The 15693-nt window shown below is 34.8% G+C and overlaps 1 protein-coding gene and 1 long non-coding RNA gene across 4 annotated transcripts in view; one reads left to right on the top strand and one right to left on the bottom strand.

Annotated features, from left to right (window-relative positions):
• The window catches only part of LOC120540229, a 96939-nt gene that overhangs the window by 77274 nt on the left and 3972 nt on the right, over window positions 1-15693 (top strand). The window lies entirely within an intron of this gene.
• On the bottom strand, window positions 2666-15692 carry ccnj (cyclin J). 3 transcript variants are annotated; one of them, XM_039770778.1, is made up of 7 exons: window positions 15409-15692; window positions 14923-15088; window positions 14648-14742; window positions 9714-9924; window positions 5989-6288; window positions 5479-5605; window positions 2666-5079 (listed from the first exon to the last, which is right to left on the bottom strand). In XM_039770778.1, exons 3-7 carry the CDS (start codon window positions 14714-14716, stop codon window positions 4707-4709), a joined length of 1080 nt encoding a protein of 359 aa, XP_039626712.1. In that variant the 5' UTR covers window positions 14717-14742; window positions 14923-15088; window positions 15409-15692; the 3' UTR covers window positions 2666-4706. The 3 variants fall into 3 exon arrangements, with proteins under 3 accessions (XP_039626712.1, XP_039626698.1, XP_039626706.1); XM_039770764.1 differs by having other exon boundaries at window positions 5479-5638; window positions 15409-15689; XM_039770772.1 differs by lacking the exon at window positions 14923-15088 and having other exon boundaries at window positions 5479-5638; window positions 15409-15690.

Below are 15693 nucleotides of genomic sequence, written 5' to 3'. Positions count from 1 at the left end.
TTTTCACCAAGTGGCAAAATTCTTAAGCAAATGTTCTGACAAATGCATCCTATAAAAAAATACCCATGATGCTTGTGGTACAGGGATGCTGCAGTTCTTGTGTAGCTTATAGTGTCATCAATGTGCAATATCTTGACCACCAAAACATCATAAAACAAAGAAACCAAAACAAATGCAGAGTGTAAAATAGCATGACCGAGTACTTTTTTGTTCACTTTTACATGCAGTAATTTTGAAATTTATTTGGTGAATAATGACAAGTATCAGTAGAGTGAACTATTTTTGATGTATACATTTGGATATTTCTGTGGACATATACTGTACTATTTTAGAATAATACCACAATGTATGTTCCATCTACTAATTTTGATTAGCATACCTACTGGGATAATTTGCAGCTAGATGTGTTTTACTGGGCAGTTTTCCATTTCACTGGTGGAGCACAAATGACAGAGCTGTGAATGTTTTGTATTTGACTGGATTGTGTAGTGTCTGTAGGCTTAAACCAATGACAAAGTGTAAAATGGTCCATGAAATAATCACTTTGTAATTTAAAATAAAATGTATTCAGTTCAATTACATAGAACACTGTCAGAGCAAAATGAATAATTTGGAATATGTTGAAAAAGAAAACGCTAGTATACATAGTAATTGGCAGCAACAAAACTGGTTATTGAAAATACCAGCTCCACAGAATAGAGTTAGTCATCCTAGTATACTAGTCGGCCCCAAATTATGAAGGCTACAATGCAATACAGTATGCAAAATTCTCCTCAGCTCAAAATCTAGAAAGATCAGGCAAGATTTTGCCAGAATGAGGAGAGATAAGACAGTTATATCTTACAACAGAGTGCTATGGACAGGTGAAGTGAAGATAAGGTTTACTAAAGAGATGACAAGATGGATTTATAGGTTAAGTAATCAACTGCAAAGCTACAATGTAGAGTCATAGCCTGAATGTGCATTGCTGCACTTAAGATTGGATCACTGATCTTTCTTGGTGATATAGTAAATGGCTGCTGCAGCCCTCAGTTTCAAAGGTGCATAGAAATGCCAAAACATTACCCAAAATATACATACTATAATTGCAAGCTATTTAAGTGGTAGACAGAGGAAATACGTCTGCTGATTTAAGCCTATTCAAGTGTACATTTCACTTACTTAAAAAGACAGAAAAAAACAAAATGGCATGGAAAATGCTGAACATGACTGGCAAAGCATCTCAAAAGAACAAACAAAAAGTTTTGTTATTAATGGGATTCAACATTAATGGGGTAATGGAAAAAATGTACATCTTTTCTAAAATGGTAAACTTATGTGTAGACATACTTAGAAGATGCCCTTTGGTACTTTTTCTTAATATTTGCTTTCTACTTCAGATATGACAACAAAAATTCAAATTTTTACATTGTTATTGTTTTGCTTGTGTAGTAGCATTAATAATAAAATCGCATTCTACGTTACATTCTTTAGGAAAGCCAAGTCATCATATTCTGTATGTTCTGTCTTTTCTGTAATAGTTTCATTACATTAGCCATCCAGATAATGTCATAATTGTACTCAATTGGAATGAAAACCAAGTTAATCCTAAAGTCAATATTCTTAACTCTTGCTATAATTAATACCATTTTCTTTTTATTATTAACTAGCATTTTTGGACTCATAAAGGCATTCAGAGGTTCAGGCAATTTATAATTTTATACAACACATTCCCAAAGGGCATTACATTACAATGGCTGACAGATGAATAATCTAAATTCCTTAGACTCATACAGAATGGTTATTGCATCACACAGTTCTACAATAGTGTAATGTAGAGACATTCATATTACAGCTGGAATCCCAAATGCTTTAAAAAATTTGTATCAACTGAAAAAAAATATTTGCATTTTCTTCCCAGGGTTCAGAGACATGTAACCTTAGAATTTACAAATCAGAATTTTTCAGACTTTTTTCCAGTGGGTGGAATACAAAAAAAAGACAAATTGAAGTTAAAACTTATTTTAATAGATGTGGTTGACAGAAATACAGTGAGAAGCTAACTGGTATTCTTCTGTAAGACCTAACTGCAATAACTCTGATAGATCATGCTTTTCTTACTTCATTGTTTCTGTGGAGGAGTATGTGAATACTGTATTGAGCATCCTTTGTTTGAGAGAAGACTCCAACACAACATTAAAAACATTACTTGGCAAACCCTGATGGACTTAAAGAAGCTGGATAACAAAAACAAAAAAAGCCTTTAAGTGTGTGTCTGGATTCCAGCCATAGTAAACAGAAATAGGCACCTCTGTGCAGAACGGACTTCATACTGTCAAGTCTGAAGTTAAAAAGAATCTAAAATATACAATACTATAAATCTAGCTTCTTTGATCATGTAAATTATGTTTAGATAAGAAAAAACTAAAGAAATATTTTGTATATTCATTAGGGTATAAAACCAAGTATTTCTTCAAGCAGCTTTTTGAACACTTAAGTACAGTTTTGTGCAGAATTCACACTCTTGAAAGGGAAATGGATCAACAGTGTAGACGCACAATTTTGTAATGAGCACTTCAATTAACCTACATTTGCATGTGATTGGTTTCAATTATGGCACACTTGATCATTTTACCTAAGAAACCTCATGTTAAGATGGAAAAACATATTGTCAATTGTCACCTAGTTAATTTTGTCATTTTATTATAATACATAAAACATTAAGACATTAAAACATTAACACACAGAAGCTGCTGTGGTAACAAGCTATTTAAGGCAAGCACAATGGACATTTTGTTAATTGACATTATAAAATGTAGATGTTCTTTACAGTGTTACTAAGATTTGTACTGTGGCCAATTTTCTTTTATTATTTATATGTGTCTTCATGAAGCTTGAATATTTTGCCTTTTTAGCAAATTAACTGGCAATCTTGAAATTTTAACAAAATGGGCAACAAAATGTATGCTACTACAGCATTAAGGAATGAATCTGTTGCATTGAATAGTGCAGCAACATCATCTTACACACAGGGCCAAGGATAGTTTCTTAGCTATTGGATGTTATGCCCGCGTAAGCAAGTCACCTTACCTGTTATGAACTGAGTGGCAAGTGTCATGGGTTCAAGCCAGAGAATGGATAGAGAGATGTGCAAAGAATCTTCTTAATGGCAAAAACGTCATTAATTTTCCAAAACCCATTTTTCCCCACCCATGTTAAGGTTACTGAAAGTTCCTTTCATTTTTAAAGCATTTACGTATTGGCGTAAATTACGTATTTATGTTTTCGTTTCGGAGTTGATGCGATCATGTGACACTAGTGAAATTATTCCATGTTTTTGGAAAGTGATTTGGCCTTCTGTCTACAACTTCAACATTAAGAATGACCACATTTGATTTAGCTAGTCTAGGTTTATTGAGTAGCTTTAACATAGAACAATCCAATAATGTCCTGTGTTCAGTACATCTGTAAATAAATATTTGGTACAATAAGCTCTGAACCTTGATTATTATATAAAATGACTCTAAGTGGGATGTCTTTAGCCCTATCTACAGCTGAATCAGTTTTCATTGTAATGTAAAGAATAAAACTAAGTTAATCTGTAACATGAGTGTTTAAAAATACTATAGTTTAGGAAACAAATGAAAAAAGAGAAACCTGAATTTATTTAAAAAAAAAAAAAAACCCACATCTATTTAAAGTGCATAGCACTTCCCAAAGTATATTCAATGTTTAAAAATGTGTATAGAAAAACATTAGATGTTCCCTATGAAATGACAGACACTCATTATTATTTTACATAAACAGCAAAACAAATAAGAATTTCTTCCACTGAAGAAAATGAACTTATATAGTGTCAACATAAAACCGGAACCAAAATGATCTCAGCTGAAGAGGTAATGGTCGGAAATATTCAATATTCACTGGCACATCTACGACTGTACAGTAGCCAATCCATCAAAAAGTTGAAACATTTTCAACTTAAGAAAAAAAAAAAAAAAAAAAAAAAAAGAAAGCAAAATGCATATTCAAGTAATCAGTATGAAAGAATCAATTAAACCAGTACACTGGAATACTTCTGCAGTGATAATTATAATAAATATTTTATGAAGAATATTCTTGAGTGGAAGATTACATTCATTTCATTTGAGGTAGACTTGATCTAATACTGCAAACCATTTTTGGTCATTAGAACCCAGAATTGTCCTTTTCCATTCAGCCTTCCTAAACGTACACATACATACAGACACACACCGCCCAGATACTTAACTGTGTACAGTTTTCTAATCTCTTATTTCAATCTGTATACAGATATAAGAATTCCGTGGTTGCAGGTTTTCTGCTCTCTGCTCACCAGCAATATTAGTTAAAAAAAAAAAAAAAAGCAAATCACAGTATCTCCAATATTAAAATCTTTAGGCATACATGTGAAAGACAGAATTAATGTTCGATCACTCATAGACTTCAATAATATTGCACATGCTGTTCAAGGATAGGTTACAGAATAATGCCAAATATTTTCTCCATTTTTTTTTTCTTTTTCTTCTTCTTTTTTTTTTAAAAAAAAAGCATAGGTTTGTTAAGTTTACACTTGACACATCTTCATGTAGTTCACAGAATGCCGTCCAAACCTGCAATTTTCAGTCATCTTACTTAAATGTTAACACAAGAAAAGGTTTCATAAACACTTTCCAAGGTATTTCCACAAGGTATTTTAGAGAGATGCATCACCTGTCGAAACAGGGTGCAGTACATGCATAGTGTCCATTAACTTGGTAGGCCCTGTTATAGGGCGCATTGACTTTAACATCCAAAGCAGCAGGTAGTGTCAGGCCAGTTACAGCTTGTATATGTCCATGAGGCTGAATACTGGCTTGTAAACCAGTAGTATGGGGCTGTATTGTGTATGCCGACAAAAGCTGCTGGCAGTTCTGTTGTTGATACTGGAGCGGTTGTCGAGAGATGTACTGGGGGACCGTCTGATGCATCTGTGGTGCAGCATTGACTTGGGTTTGTGCAGGAAACACTGTATGGCCAGTCTGGGAGTTTGGATGTTGGAGTTTTTGTTTGTTTGCTTCTTTCACATCGTTATCATGTGCACTGAAATACCAAAGAATTGAAACTAATTATAAAAACAGCAAAACATTTGAGAACTTGCATATTTTAACCAGCATTTGTGCCCATTTTACTTTCTGGTAAAGTCAAACCCTACAATGACCATCTTTGTGACTCACAGAATGGATACATGTAACTTCTTAAATGACTTAATCAGTTAAATATCAGTTATGTTTAATGCATACTGTACTTTGAGATAATTACATCTGGATTAATCCTACAGGTCCATCTAATTAAGCTGCTACTGACAGCATAAAGCACACCTACTATTTTAACTAAATATAATTCAGTCTTTCATTATTGTAAACTAGGAATTTCTGATAAATAAACCAATATCTGTAAACATTAAAACAGCAAAACAGACAAAAATATGAGTTTACTTACATTAACAATCGCTCTACACAGGGTATTAAAAGGTCCCAAGAATAGCCAGTAAGGCGGTGTAGTCGAGTTGGCCAAGTTGGTGATAGGCGAAGGATAATCCTTGAAGATCCTACACAAGCAGCAGCAACTAATGAAGGAGCGTAATTTAAAAATACATGATCTGGTGAGAAGAATGCACAATATTAGTGATACTGCAGTACTCTGCAGTATTATTGTAAATTGACCATACCTCACAAATTAAAGCAAAATGATATGCAACTTCACACACCAACAACTAAACAACTCAATATAAAAAATTGACTTTGCCTATTAATTTCAGATGCATTAAATGTACAACTATTCACAGGACACAAAAGAACATTTTTACTAAATGAAAGCAGATTCTAAAATAAACTGATTTTGGGTTTATACTGTAACTATTAAAATTTGCATGGCATTTTGTGATGTGCATATTAAACCTGGTCTTAAAATTTTGATGTCTAAAATTAACTGCAGATAGCCAATAAATACCTTGCAATGATACTTCAAGAAAGTAATCTCCATACTTTGCCATATACAGTTTTGTTTTCTCCAGGCAAACCATTGGCCACCCATCATGCAGATCAGTTTCATGAACTGCAATTGATAGATAGTAGTCAATAAAGTGAGCAGCAGTGGGTAAATACAAGTTCCACTGAAAGGTCTCTAGCAGCAACAGTTCCATATGCAGAAGGCTTTGTTTTGTTAATACCAAGTTCATGTTGGTCATACAGCCCAGGCTGTTAAGTTGCTCAAGTTTAGGTACACGATCTTCCTTTTCTTCAAATTTACCTTGCAAAGAGAAGAGGAAGCAATAAAAAGTATTGTTTAGTATTTACAATATTAAAACTATTAGCTTTAATATAGTGCTATATTAAGTATATGTTTGATTATCAGAAAATAATTCATCTTCAATATCTTTCTTTTTTGCTGATTTGCATAAACTGTGCAAAGCACCTATTGTGATAGCCATGTCTGTCTGGCTTTACATCTGTCTATACGCATGAAATAACTCAGCCCCCCTACAAAATTAACCAATTTTATATAAATTGAAATTAAACTTAAATAGTGTGACTTCACCTACTAATTTGTTTTTTACCTTCACAGCAGTTACACCAACTTATTTACTTTGTTTATTTTCCTATCTCCAATAGATACTACTGACAGCAAACAGTTCCTCAACACAAGTTAATTAAAAACCAGCAGACTGCATGTGCAAGTAGAAAGTTTTTGTCCCACATGTGCGCAACCAGCTATTGACCGCAAGTCCAGTTCAGTGCATACAGAACTGTCTGCATGCATCTCCCTCTCCACACCTTGGGTCCTTAAGTCATAACAGGTAACTTAAAATGCTCTTACGAACCACAAAAGGTATAAAATACAAGCAAGAACAACAAAAGAGATATCTACGTATGAATAATAGCCTATGGCATCTAACCCATAGTGCAGAGAGTAAATAAACATCTAGCTGGTACTATTTATCTTACACTGATTCAAGCTCACAGCTCCATTATTTATACATAATGATTCACTATTTCATGGTCATTATACTTCACTAGGCATGGCCAGATGTCTTGGTGACAGGAACAGTCCCAATTTCAAGCTAGATGTCCCAATGAATAACTGAAGAATATCGAAATGTTTGAACAGCCTGCCAATCTAATAAAATATTGCCCTGCTGAAACACACATCATCACAATGTGTTCAGAAAAGTGCATACAAAACTCCCAAGGGGATCCTCGCTTACCACAGCTCCAATATATGCATAATAGCATGGTCAGAACACAGATGGGGAAAGCCGAATTAAGAACTTGTCTTAAATTTGAACAGCATCATCAGTATGACCAAAAAGCAGGAAAAAAAATGCAATTTGATTCTACTTTAAACAATGTGTAGAATCATGGGGTTTTTTTTCCTCCCACTTCTAAAAACTCTCTGAACCTTCTCTGTTGATGACGAGATAAAGCATACATTAAACAAATGAGGATGGGCTTTATGTGAGCACATACAAGTGTCCCAGTTGAGGACCTAGAAAATCTGGACACAGTAGAATATATTGTTAGAGCCCCACATTAAACCAATATCCATAATGGCCACTTGCTCCAAGAAAGTTTTTCCTTTTAGTTTGGTTATTCCTGAACTCATCAACTTTGCAAATCCCATTTCAAGAAAATTAGTACAGCTAGACAAGCTCAAGCAAAAATGAAATTGCAAAGGTTTTTATTTAGGTTATTTGCCGATTATAAGCTGTGACTGTGTGTGAATATGTGTGTGTGTGTGCATGAGAAAGTGGTCTTCATAATGAACTAGAGTCTTGTCCAGGCCCATTTTCAGCCTTTTGCCCAATCCTGGCCAGATAGCCTTTGGACCCTGCAACCCTTAAATAGATTGAGAGGGTTCTAGAATGGGGGTCTTTGACTGCAACAGCTGCCCTCCAGGGTTGGAGTTGGTTTTCATTCTAAACCAGTGTTTCCCAAACTCGGTCCTGGTGAACCCCTGTGACTGCAGGTTTTTGTTCCAACCAGCTACTGTTTTTAATTGAACTCCTGGGCTAATTAAGTGAACTGATATTTCTCAAGTTCTGTGTTTAGGGAACAATATATTAATTTGAAAACTAAGTTTGCTAAAAAAAAATGTAAAATGTACCAAGCAGTTATATAGGAATAATGTATTTTTTTTCTTTAACAGTATTTTCATCTTGATTTTCATTCTACTTTTCTAGGTCTTCTAATTGTTTAATTCATTATTTACTAATTAGTGGGTCTGACTCTAAAGTAGTGGCTTTTGATTATTCTGCGTTTGCCTGTGTATCTGCTCTGCTTGTTTTTAATTGTCATTATTAAGATATAACGAAGGGAAAAACTGCACAGAGAAAGGGTAAAATATAATGAAATCAACAAAAGAGTTAAGCATTATAGCAAAAGCAGAAATATTTCTAAATATCTTATAAATGTAAAAATCATGCTGCTAAGCTTTTCTGAATGTTGAAGAAAAAAATACCAGCTAATTAAATGAGATCAGTGCTATCAGGTGTTGTCACTGATTAGGAATCTGGTTGGAACAGAAACCTGCAGCCACAGGGGTCCACCAGGACAGAGTTTGGGAAACAATGTTCTAAACCTTAACTTAGTTACCAATATTTCAGCTTATTAACTCAATTGCCTTAATTTTAAATTGACTTCTTAAGAGTCAGCCCCCTTATTTGTTTTCCCTTAATTAGCAGCAAACAATATAGATACAAAATGAGCCAACACATGACAAGCAACCTGTGTCCATCATACAATATCTGAAAAGAGAGGTAAAGATATCATTAATGTTGGTTTGCTCAGGTCCATAAATTTGACATTGTTCTTAGAAAACAGTTTTGGAAAGGTCTGCTATGGAAAAATGAGAGCACCAACAAGGCATGAAATTAAGTAATGAGTTTAATAAACAGCAGCAATTGGCTTCTAATGAAGAAACCGACAGGAGTGAAACTAGTTGGAGTTTAAGGCCCTGACTTAGCTGGTCATCTGTTGGTACACTTCACACCTGACTTCTGTTTGGTACAAATTAAAGAAAAAAAATGAAGCAATTCAGATGACTAGATCTTAAAAAAACAAGTCAATTAAAATGAAGAGAAAATGTTTTTGCTGCTAATTAACTGGTCACAACTTAGGAAATGGGTTAGAATTCAAACCTAGGGCCACAGTAGTACTCAGACCAAAATTAAGACCCTGGTTCTGGAGCCTACTTCCACAGCTCTTGAATGTACCTGAATATTGTGCCAGGTGTACATTTTATAACTTGTTTCATGTGCCATCTATCCTAGTGTGTGAACTTGCCTTTAGGTGTGGTCTTCAAAATGATGTACACACATGGGGTAAAAAGTTCAAGATGCCATTTACACAAATGAATTTTTCTCTGCAAGGAAATAACAGATTTGAGCTTTTTAAAGTCTTCAATTAATTCTAATCATCGATTAACCTTGGCCTTAAATATGGTCTGACAAAGTACTTCGAACGGAAGTCTAGTTTTGTAACTAGTAATGTTTAAAGCTGTAAACAGTAGTTATGTCTTACAGGCTAAACACATGGCTTATTCTTCAGTGAGTATATTCGTATTCAGCATTTACTAATTTAAAAACAAAAAAAAAACACACAACACCACCACACACACCATAAACAATCAAGACAAATTTTGCACATGGAGGGCAGACAACGTTATATTTTACTTACTAGCCAAAAGCAAACAAGAGAGAGCCACCACATGGAGCTGTTGGACAGAGATGTCATAACGATCCATAAACAAGTCCAATAAATAGACAGCAAGATGTCTAGCTGTTGGGCACAGTCTGAAGCGATTGCTTACTATGGCTATCAAGTCTGCAAAGTAACGCCTGAGGTTAAGCTGTGGAGACTGGCCTTTGTAAGATGGCAGTTTTAGTTCCTACAAAAATAAAGAAAACCTGTTAAATCCTTAAGTACAGTAGGACACTATACATGGTTATAAAAGAATACAGTTTTAAACATACTTTAACATAAACTCAGAGGTTTTAAACAAAAACACAATGGCAGAAACCAACCATGAATAGGAACAACAGGGCCCACTCTTCCATAGACCCACTAAGTACTATGCTTATAGGAGGAAGAAAAATCAAAATACTCAAAAGGTCAATAAAAGAGAGACCAGAAAAATCCAGACAGATAGCAACATGGGATTGGGACTCTTTGAGGTAATAGCACTAATAACTGCATTTCCTTCTTAAAAGCAGAGTTTAACCAAACTAATGTTTTAAAGCAAATAAATGATTCACGGTTTGATGCCAAAACGGGATACCAAATCCTTTATGCCAACTTTAAAAGCCAAGTTAACCCATACTGTGCTGCATAATTAAATAAGTAGTGATGACCCCTCCCACAAATTTCAGAAGAATTCCATTGTGAACCTGGGGACATTCAAATGCTACTGTAATCTCTTTGAGAAATACTGTATGTAAACAAAGAATAATCTAGTTATAAGGACAATTTTTCTTTTAAAAACAAGACCATTTTCAAGTTACACTGATCAGGAAAAAAAAATTAGATAATTAAAAATTATATATTTCGTTCAATTAGCTCATCTGTCTATAGGAAGCACTTTATTTGGTCAAATGGCTGCAGTGTCTGTCTCATATTGCAATACTAGTATGATGAAGACTCAAACAGTTGAAGAAGAAAACTAGTATGAGCAAATGCAAATGGGGAGAAGCAACATTCATGGATCATCGTCAAGTAAAATAACAGCACAACACTGAAGTCTAGCAAACAATTGTTTCTACTTCTAGCACATTTACACTAAAGGTGGAATCACACTACAGGACTCAAACCTCTACTGGTGAGAATGTTTAATCTGACACCCTTTAAATTTTACAATTATGAATTGCCTGATTCGAGGAATTACACAATTCCCTCACAACTTTTTGCCAAGGTTCCAGAATTGAAAGTTGCACCATCAAAGTAGTACTGTATTATTTTGGCAGCAACTCAAAACCTTAGAATAATACAACATCATGGTCAATCTTTTTTTGTTTTCCACTTTGTCAAAGCATGAAAAACATGAAACACTAAACATAATCTGAGATGGCTCTAAAGTTCAACAAGTCTCCCCTCCACTTGCACAGGTCAAAATGCTTACCCATAGCTTGTAGACATTTCTGAGGGAGAGCTCATTGGCTGTTAATGCTCACAGGATTACTGTGAAGCCTCTAAAGTGAAACTAGTTAGGTTTTAAATGGCATTTCTTTAAATGGTTGAGGCTTAAAACATTGAATACCTCTCGGATGCATTATGCGTTGAAACTTTTCTACTAATGTTTACAATATTGTAATCTTGTTTATTTTCTTGAACCAAACACAAGAAAGATGACAGAAGTCAAAATTGATGGATCCTTGCATCATTTAATCAGAATCCTTAAAACCACCTTATGAAATTATGGTGCTTTATGCAAGTGGTAACATGTCCTATTTATAGATACATTATTGCTATCAAAGCTGCTTAAAACAGTCACATAGCAGTAACTGGAGATCTGCTAAGCCAGAATTACACTACATTAGAGACAGCCATAGCTTTCATTTGCATAATCTTAAAGCAATCACAGGAAGTTGTACACTTTAGTGATTCAGTCATAATGCTCTTATGATTTGTGAAAAACAAAAATTGCCTGTGAAAGAAATGTTGTTGCAAAATTGAAGGTGGATATTTCCTTATCTTTACTCAGACTGCTGCAAATAAACAAAGTAAATCAGCATAAAGTCAACTGATTATGTGTTCATTCTGAGAGATGTAATCCATTCAAACCACATAATCAACAATTTTAATAGTAATAAAAATTCTTATTACCAATGACTGGCCTAGATCATAAAAAAAAAAAAAAATTGTAGTGTTGAGAGAATTGCCAGATTTCCATTGTTTTGACTGAATCATGGATAATAGTATCCAAGTTTCTAAACAGTTATGGAACTCTTCGTAAATTTCTCCCAGTTTTAAATTTATTACCTCAAGGTTGTTTTTGGAACACAAGATGCAGTAATACTTTTGAGAGATATCATTATGGAATCCTAACATCTACAGATGTTCCTCTTGTTTATTCAAAAAATAAATTGAGTCATATAGTGCCTGTATCCATTAGGACTTCCTCCATGTTGATATTTTCTTTAGCTTTCCTTCGGTTGTTCTCACACAAGGGGGGGAAAAAAAAAACACTCTATCCTCCCTCTTGATAGTGGAAGATGGTATGCATTAACTATTAATAAATCATTAACGGTACATTGCTGCCTAGTGTTAACACATTCAGTGGTAGCATGATTAACAGTGTTGAGCATTCTTGTTTCAGAACATAGACACCATACATTCCATAAACATTTATATCACATAAGATATACAAGATGTATGCACATCTTTGCCCACTTGCAAAGTAAGCAGTACAAAATTCCTCTTTTGGGGTCAGGTTCAAAACTTTGATTCAACCGTAAAGTAGGCTATACAAATCAATTTCAGAACAATATTGTATGTAGTCCTTTGTTGTAAGGAATACAATGTAGAAGATTGAGCAGTACTTGAATGTTATTGTCAGTTAAAGCCTCACATTTGACAGTTATAAACTCAATCATAAGAAATAATCAAGTCAGTCTTTAAATACATATATCCAGAGACAGTGCTATAAAATGCATTTTGGTCAAAGTATTTGAATTGTATAACAATGCAAAAACACTGGTTAACTCTTTAGCTTCTAATTTTGCACAAGGTGAAATACATATACACTCAAAATGTTAGGAGGTAAAAAACAAATTCACAAATTTTAATGTAGGAATAAAAATTCCAACAGTCTAATATATTTAAATTACATAAGTATTCTGAAACTGATTTCTTCAGTATAGAGTTGTAAGGGGCCACAAGCAAGGAGTATATTGTAGAAGTAAGGCTGAGCAAGAGGATAGAATATAACTGGCCACTCAAACAAAAATTCCCAGTATAGAGTAGTGCATGCACTGTTAACTGTACCCCAGGTCCCTATAGGAATTTCAGCATGAAGACAAGAGGTCATCCCAGTCTGGATTTAATAAATCCAAAGCATTGTACAGGGAGTAAAATTATACAAAATTAATGGTTTTCACCCCACCAGGACCTTAATATTGAACTACTCAGAAATACACTCATAATACATCTGCTACCCTTTTGCCAATGCAAACTGCATCAGTGGTAATTAAGTCCACTGCAGATAAATGCAAAAGACATGCAAGTATTCTTACTATATGAAACTGTGCCCCTGTACTGGATTAAATGGGTCTGTCAACAGATGGATGCACCACTCGCCTTTGCCAAAATATTGAACTTTACTTAAACATACTTGTTGGAGATTCTTCTATATATTCACTGTATTGAACTACCGACTACTGGTCCCCAATTGCACCTGGCATTAAAATGAGCGTCCAGTGTTTGCATCATGTCACCCTCTCCACACAATATTCCAAAAAAAAAAAAAACTTCCTCTCAAACAGTTGTGAGATGTGGATAGAAAATTCATTTGCATTTAAACTTGTCTTAAAAAGGTAGCCAGTATATGTTCCCGACCATCTCCATTTTCTATCACAAGTTAATTTACTCATGACATTTAAAATTTAGTCAATTGCTAACTTAAGTCAAATCGACAAATGTACAGGTTAATGCAAGGTGTAAAGAGGAGCACTGTATTCCATCATAAGCACCAAGTTTCATGCATAAAATAATGAAGAAGAAAAAAACAACTTTTTTTGCCCATCAACATTTCCCACTATAAAAAATGAAAAAGTTTGTTTGGGAATGTGATTCTAAGAGTTATTTCCATTAGTTGTGTATAGAAATTCAATAAGCAAGTAGTGTGGAGTAGTGGTTAATTCTTTGGACTGCAAACCTTGAGGTTGTGGGTTCAAATCCTGCTATGGACACTGTGTGACCCTGAGCAAGACATTTGACCTGCTTGTGCTCCAATAGGAAAACCAAAAGTAAAGTAACCAATTGTATCAGAAATGTTGCAAGTTGCCTTGGATAAAGGCATCAGCCAAATAAGTAAATGTAACGCAATCCAAAAGAACAAAACAATGTTGTATAGCACTTAATTTCCTGAACACTCTCAACTATCTTACTACAGATTTCTGAGTTGGTAAAATCATAAAAAAATGAAAAATACAAGACAAATTTGCAAAATATAAAAATGTAGAATTTTCTGTTTGCCTAGCAAAATTTGAATACAGCAGCATGCTTCAGCCTATGACAAACACTTGGAGATAGAGGGAAAAAAAAGATCTCCATTACAGAACCCAGCAATTAAGATTTAGAAAAAGAGATGCATCATAAGAAGCTCAACTTTAGATCACTAATAACACTTTTTGATTAATAACAAGTATTAACAAAACGATTTTTTTTAAACGAAGCATTGCAGGCTTTTGCAGATTTCATGGCTTTTAAATTAGCCCTTAATATGAAAGTAATCAAAGCGTGGTGAATGGGGTAGAGGGCAATGTTCATAAAAAAAATGAAATAAAGAGTTAAACAACATGTATTAAACTAGACAGCAGTGCCAATATACCACTTGCTGGGGCAAATCCAAGTTACAAATTAATTGTCAGTACATCTATTAAATGTGTTCAACCTACTTTACTGCGGAGAGCCTGGTATATGTCTGCAGCCAGTTGTCCTTTCCACCATTGGCCCTGAAGCTCCATGGGAGTATCAAGATGTCCAGCAGGTCCTGAACACAAAATCGTACGCTAAGTGTTATTCATGCGAAATGCACTTTTATTTCACCCCAGGGTCCCTACTTGAAAACACTCGTGCGGAACCTCAGAGATCACAATTACTGAGTCTCAAGCAGTTAACCAGGTTTCTACCTTCCTCCCACCCATCAAATCCAAGCATCAAATTCAAGTACCTTACAATTTCCTTTATTCGACTTCAAGACGTGGAATAGATCTATCCGGGTTACTTTAGTCCAATATAGCAACCCATCAGCTTCTCCCAACTCCCTTTTTTCGAGTCTGTTATTGCAATTTGCAGGTCTTCACAACTTCTGATGATGATGATAATCATTATCAACCCTACATTGAAATCAGACGGTGGCAATCCATGAAACGACCACGCGTACTTAACTTTTCCTCTTTGATGCAGTTCCTAATTTAAAGAGTTGACAAACCGATGGCACAAAGAGCACGGCCTCCAATCATAGCAAATCGGGAAAGGCTGCAGACGCCGATGGAACAGCGAGGATCGCAAAGCACTCACCGTACAAGTAGATGACAAAAGCTGCAGCAGCCACCAACCAACACTGAGAAATTGAGCAGCGAAGGCGTTCTCGTTTAAACTTAAACCACATCTGGTTTTAGTTTGTTGTGAAAAAAGCAACAAAACAAAAACTTACCTTTATAAATACATTCCTGCGATTAACCCATTAAATACTGTTAACGTTGATTTAAAACTTTTCTTTGTCTTTTTCTTGAAAGGAGTTTTAGCCTGGCTTGACTTGATTTTTTCTCTGAAGCTGCTTCAGACGCTGCTCTTTAGCTAAACGCTCCATGTAAAACTTTATTCAGTCTTCACACACACAGTTACTTTTCGTCCCATTGTTAAAGGGCTCACTCAGTCAGCGGAGTAACATCAACAGCCAAACACATGCCGGGGAGGTTCTTACCAATCCGCAGTCCCC

Source organism: Polypterus senegalus, chromosome 1 (genome assembly GCF_016835505.1).
Source record: "Polypterus senegalus isolate Bchr_013 chromosome 1, ASM1683550v1, whole genome shotgun sequence".
NCBI lineage: Eukaryota > Metazoa > Chordata > Cladistia > Polypteriformes > Polypteridae > Polypterus > Polypterus senegalus.
The sequence above is the reverse complement of the archived record's forward strand: the minus strand, read 5'-3'. Positions and strand labels throughout refer to the sequence as shown.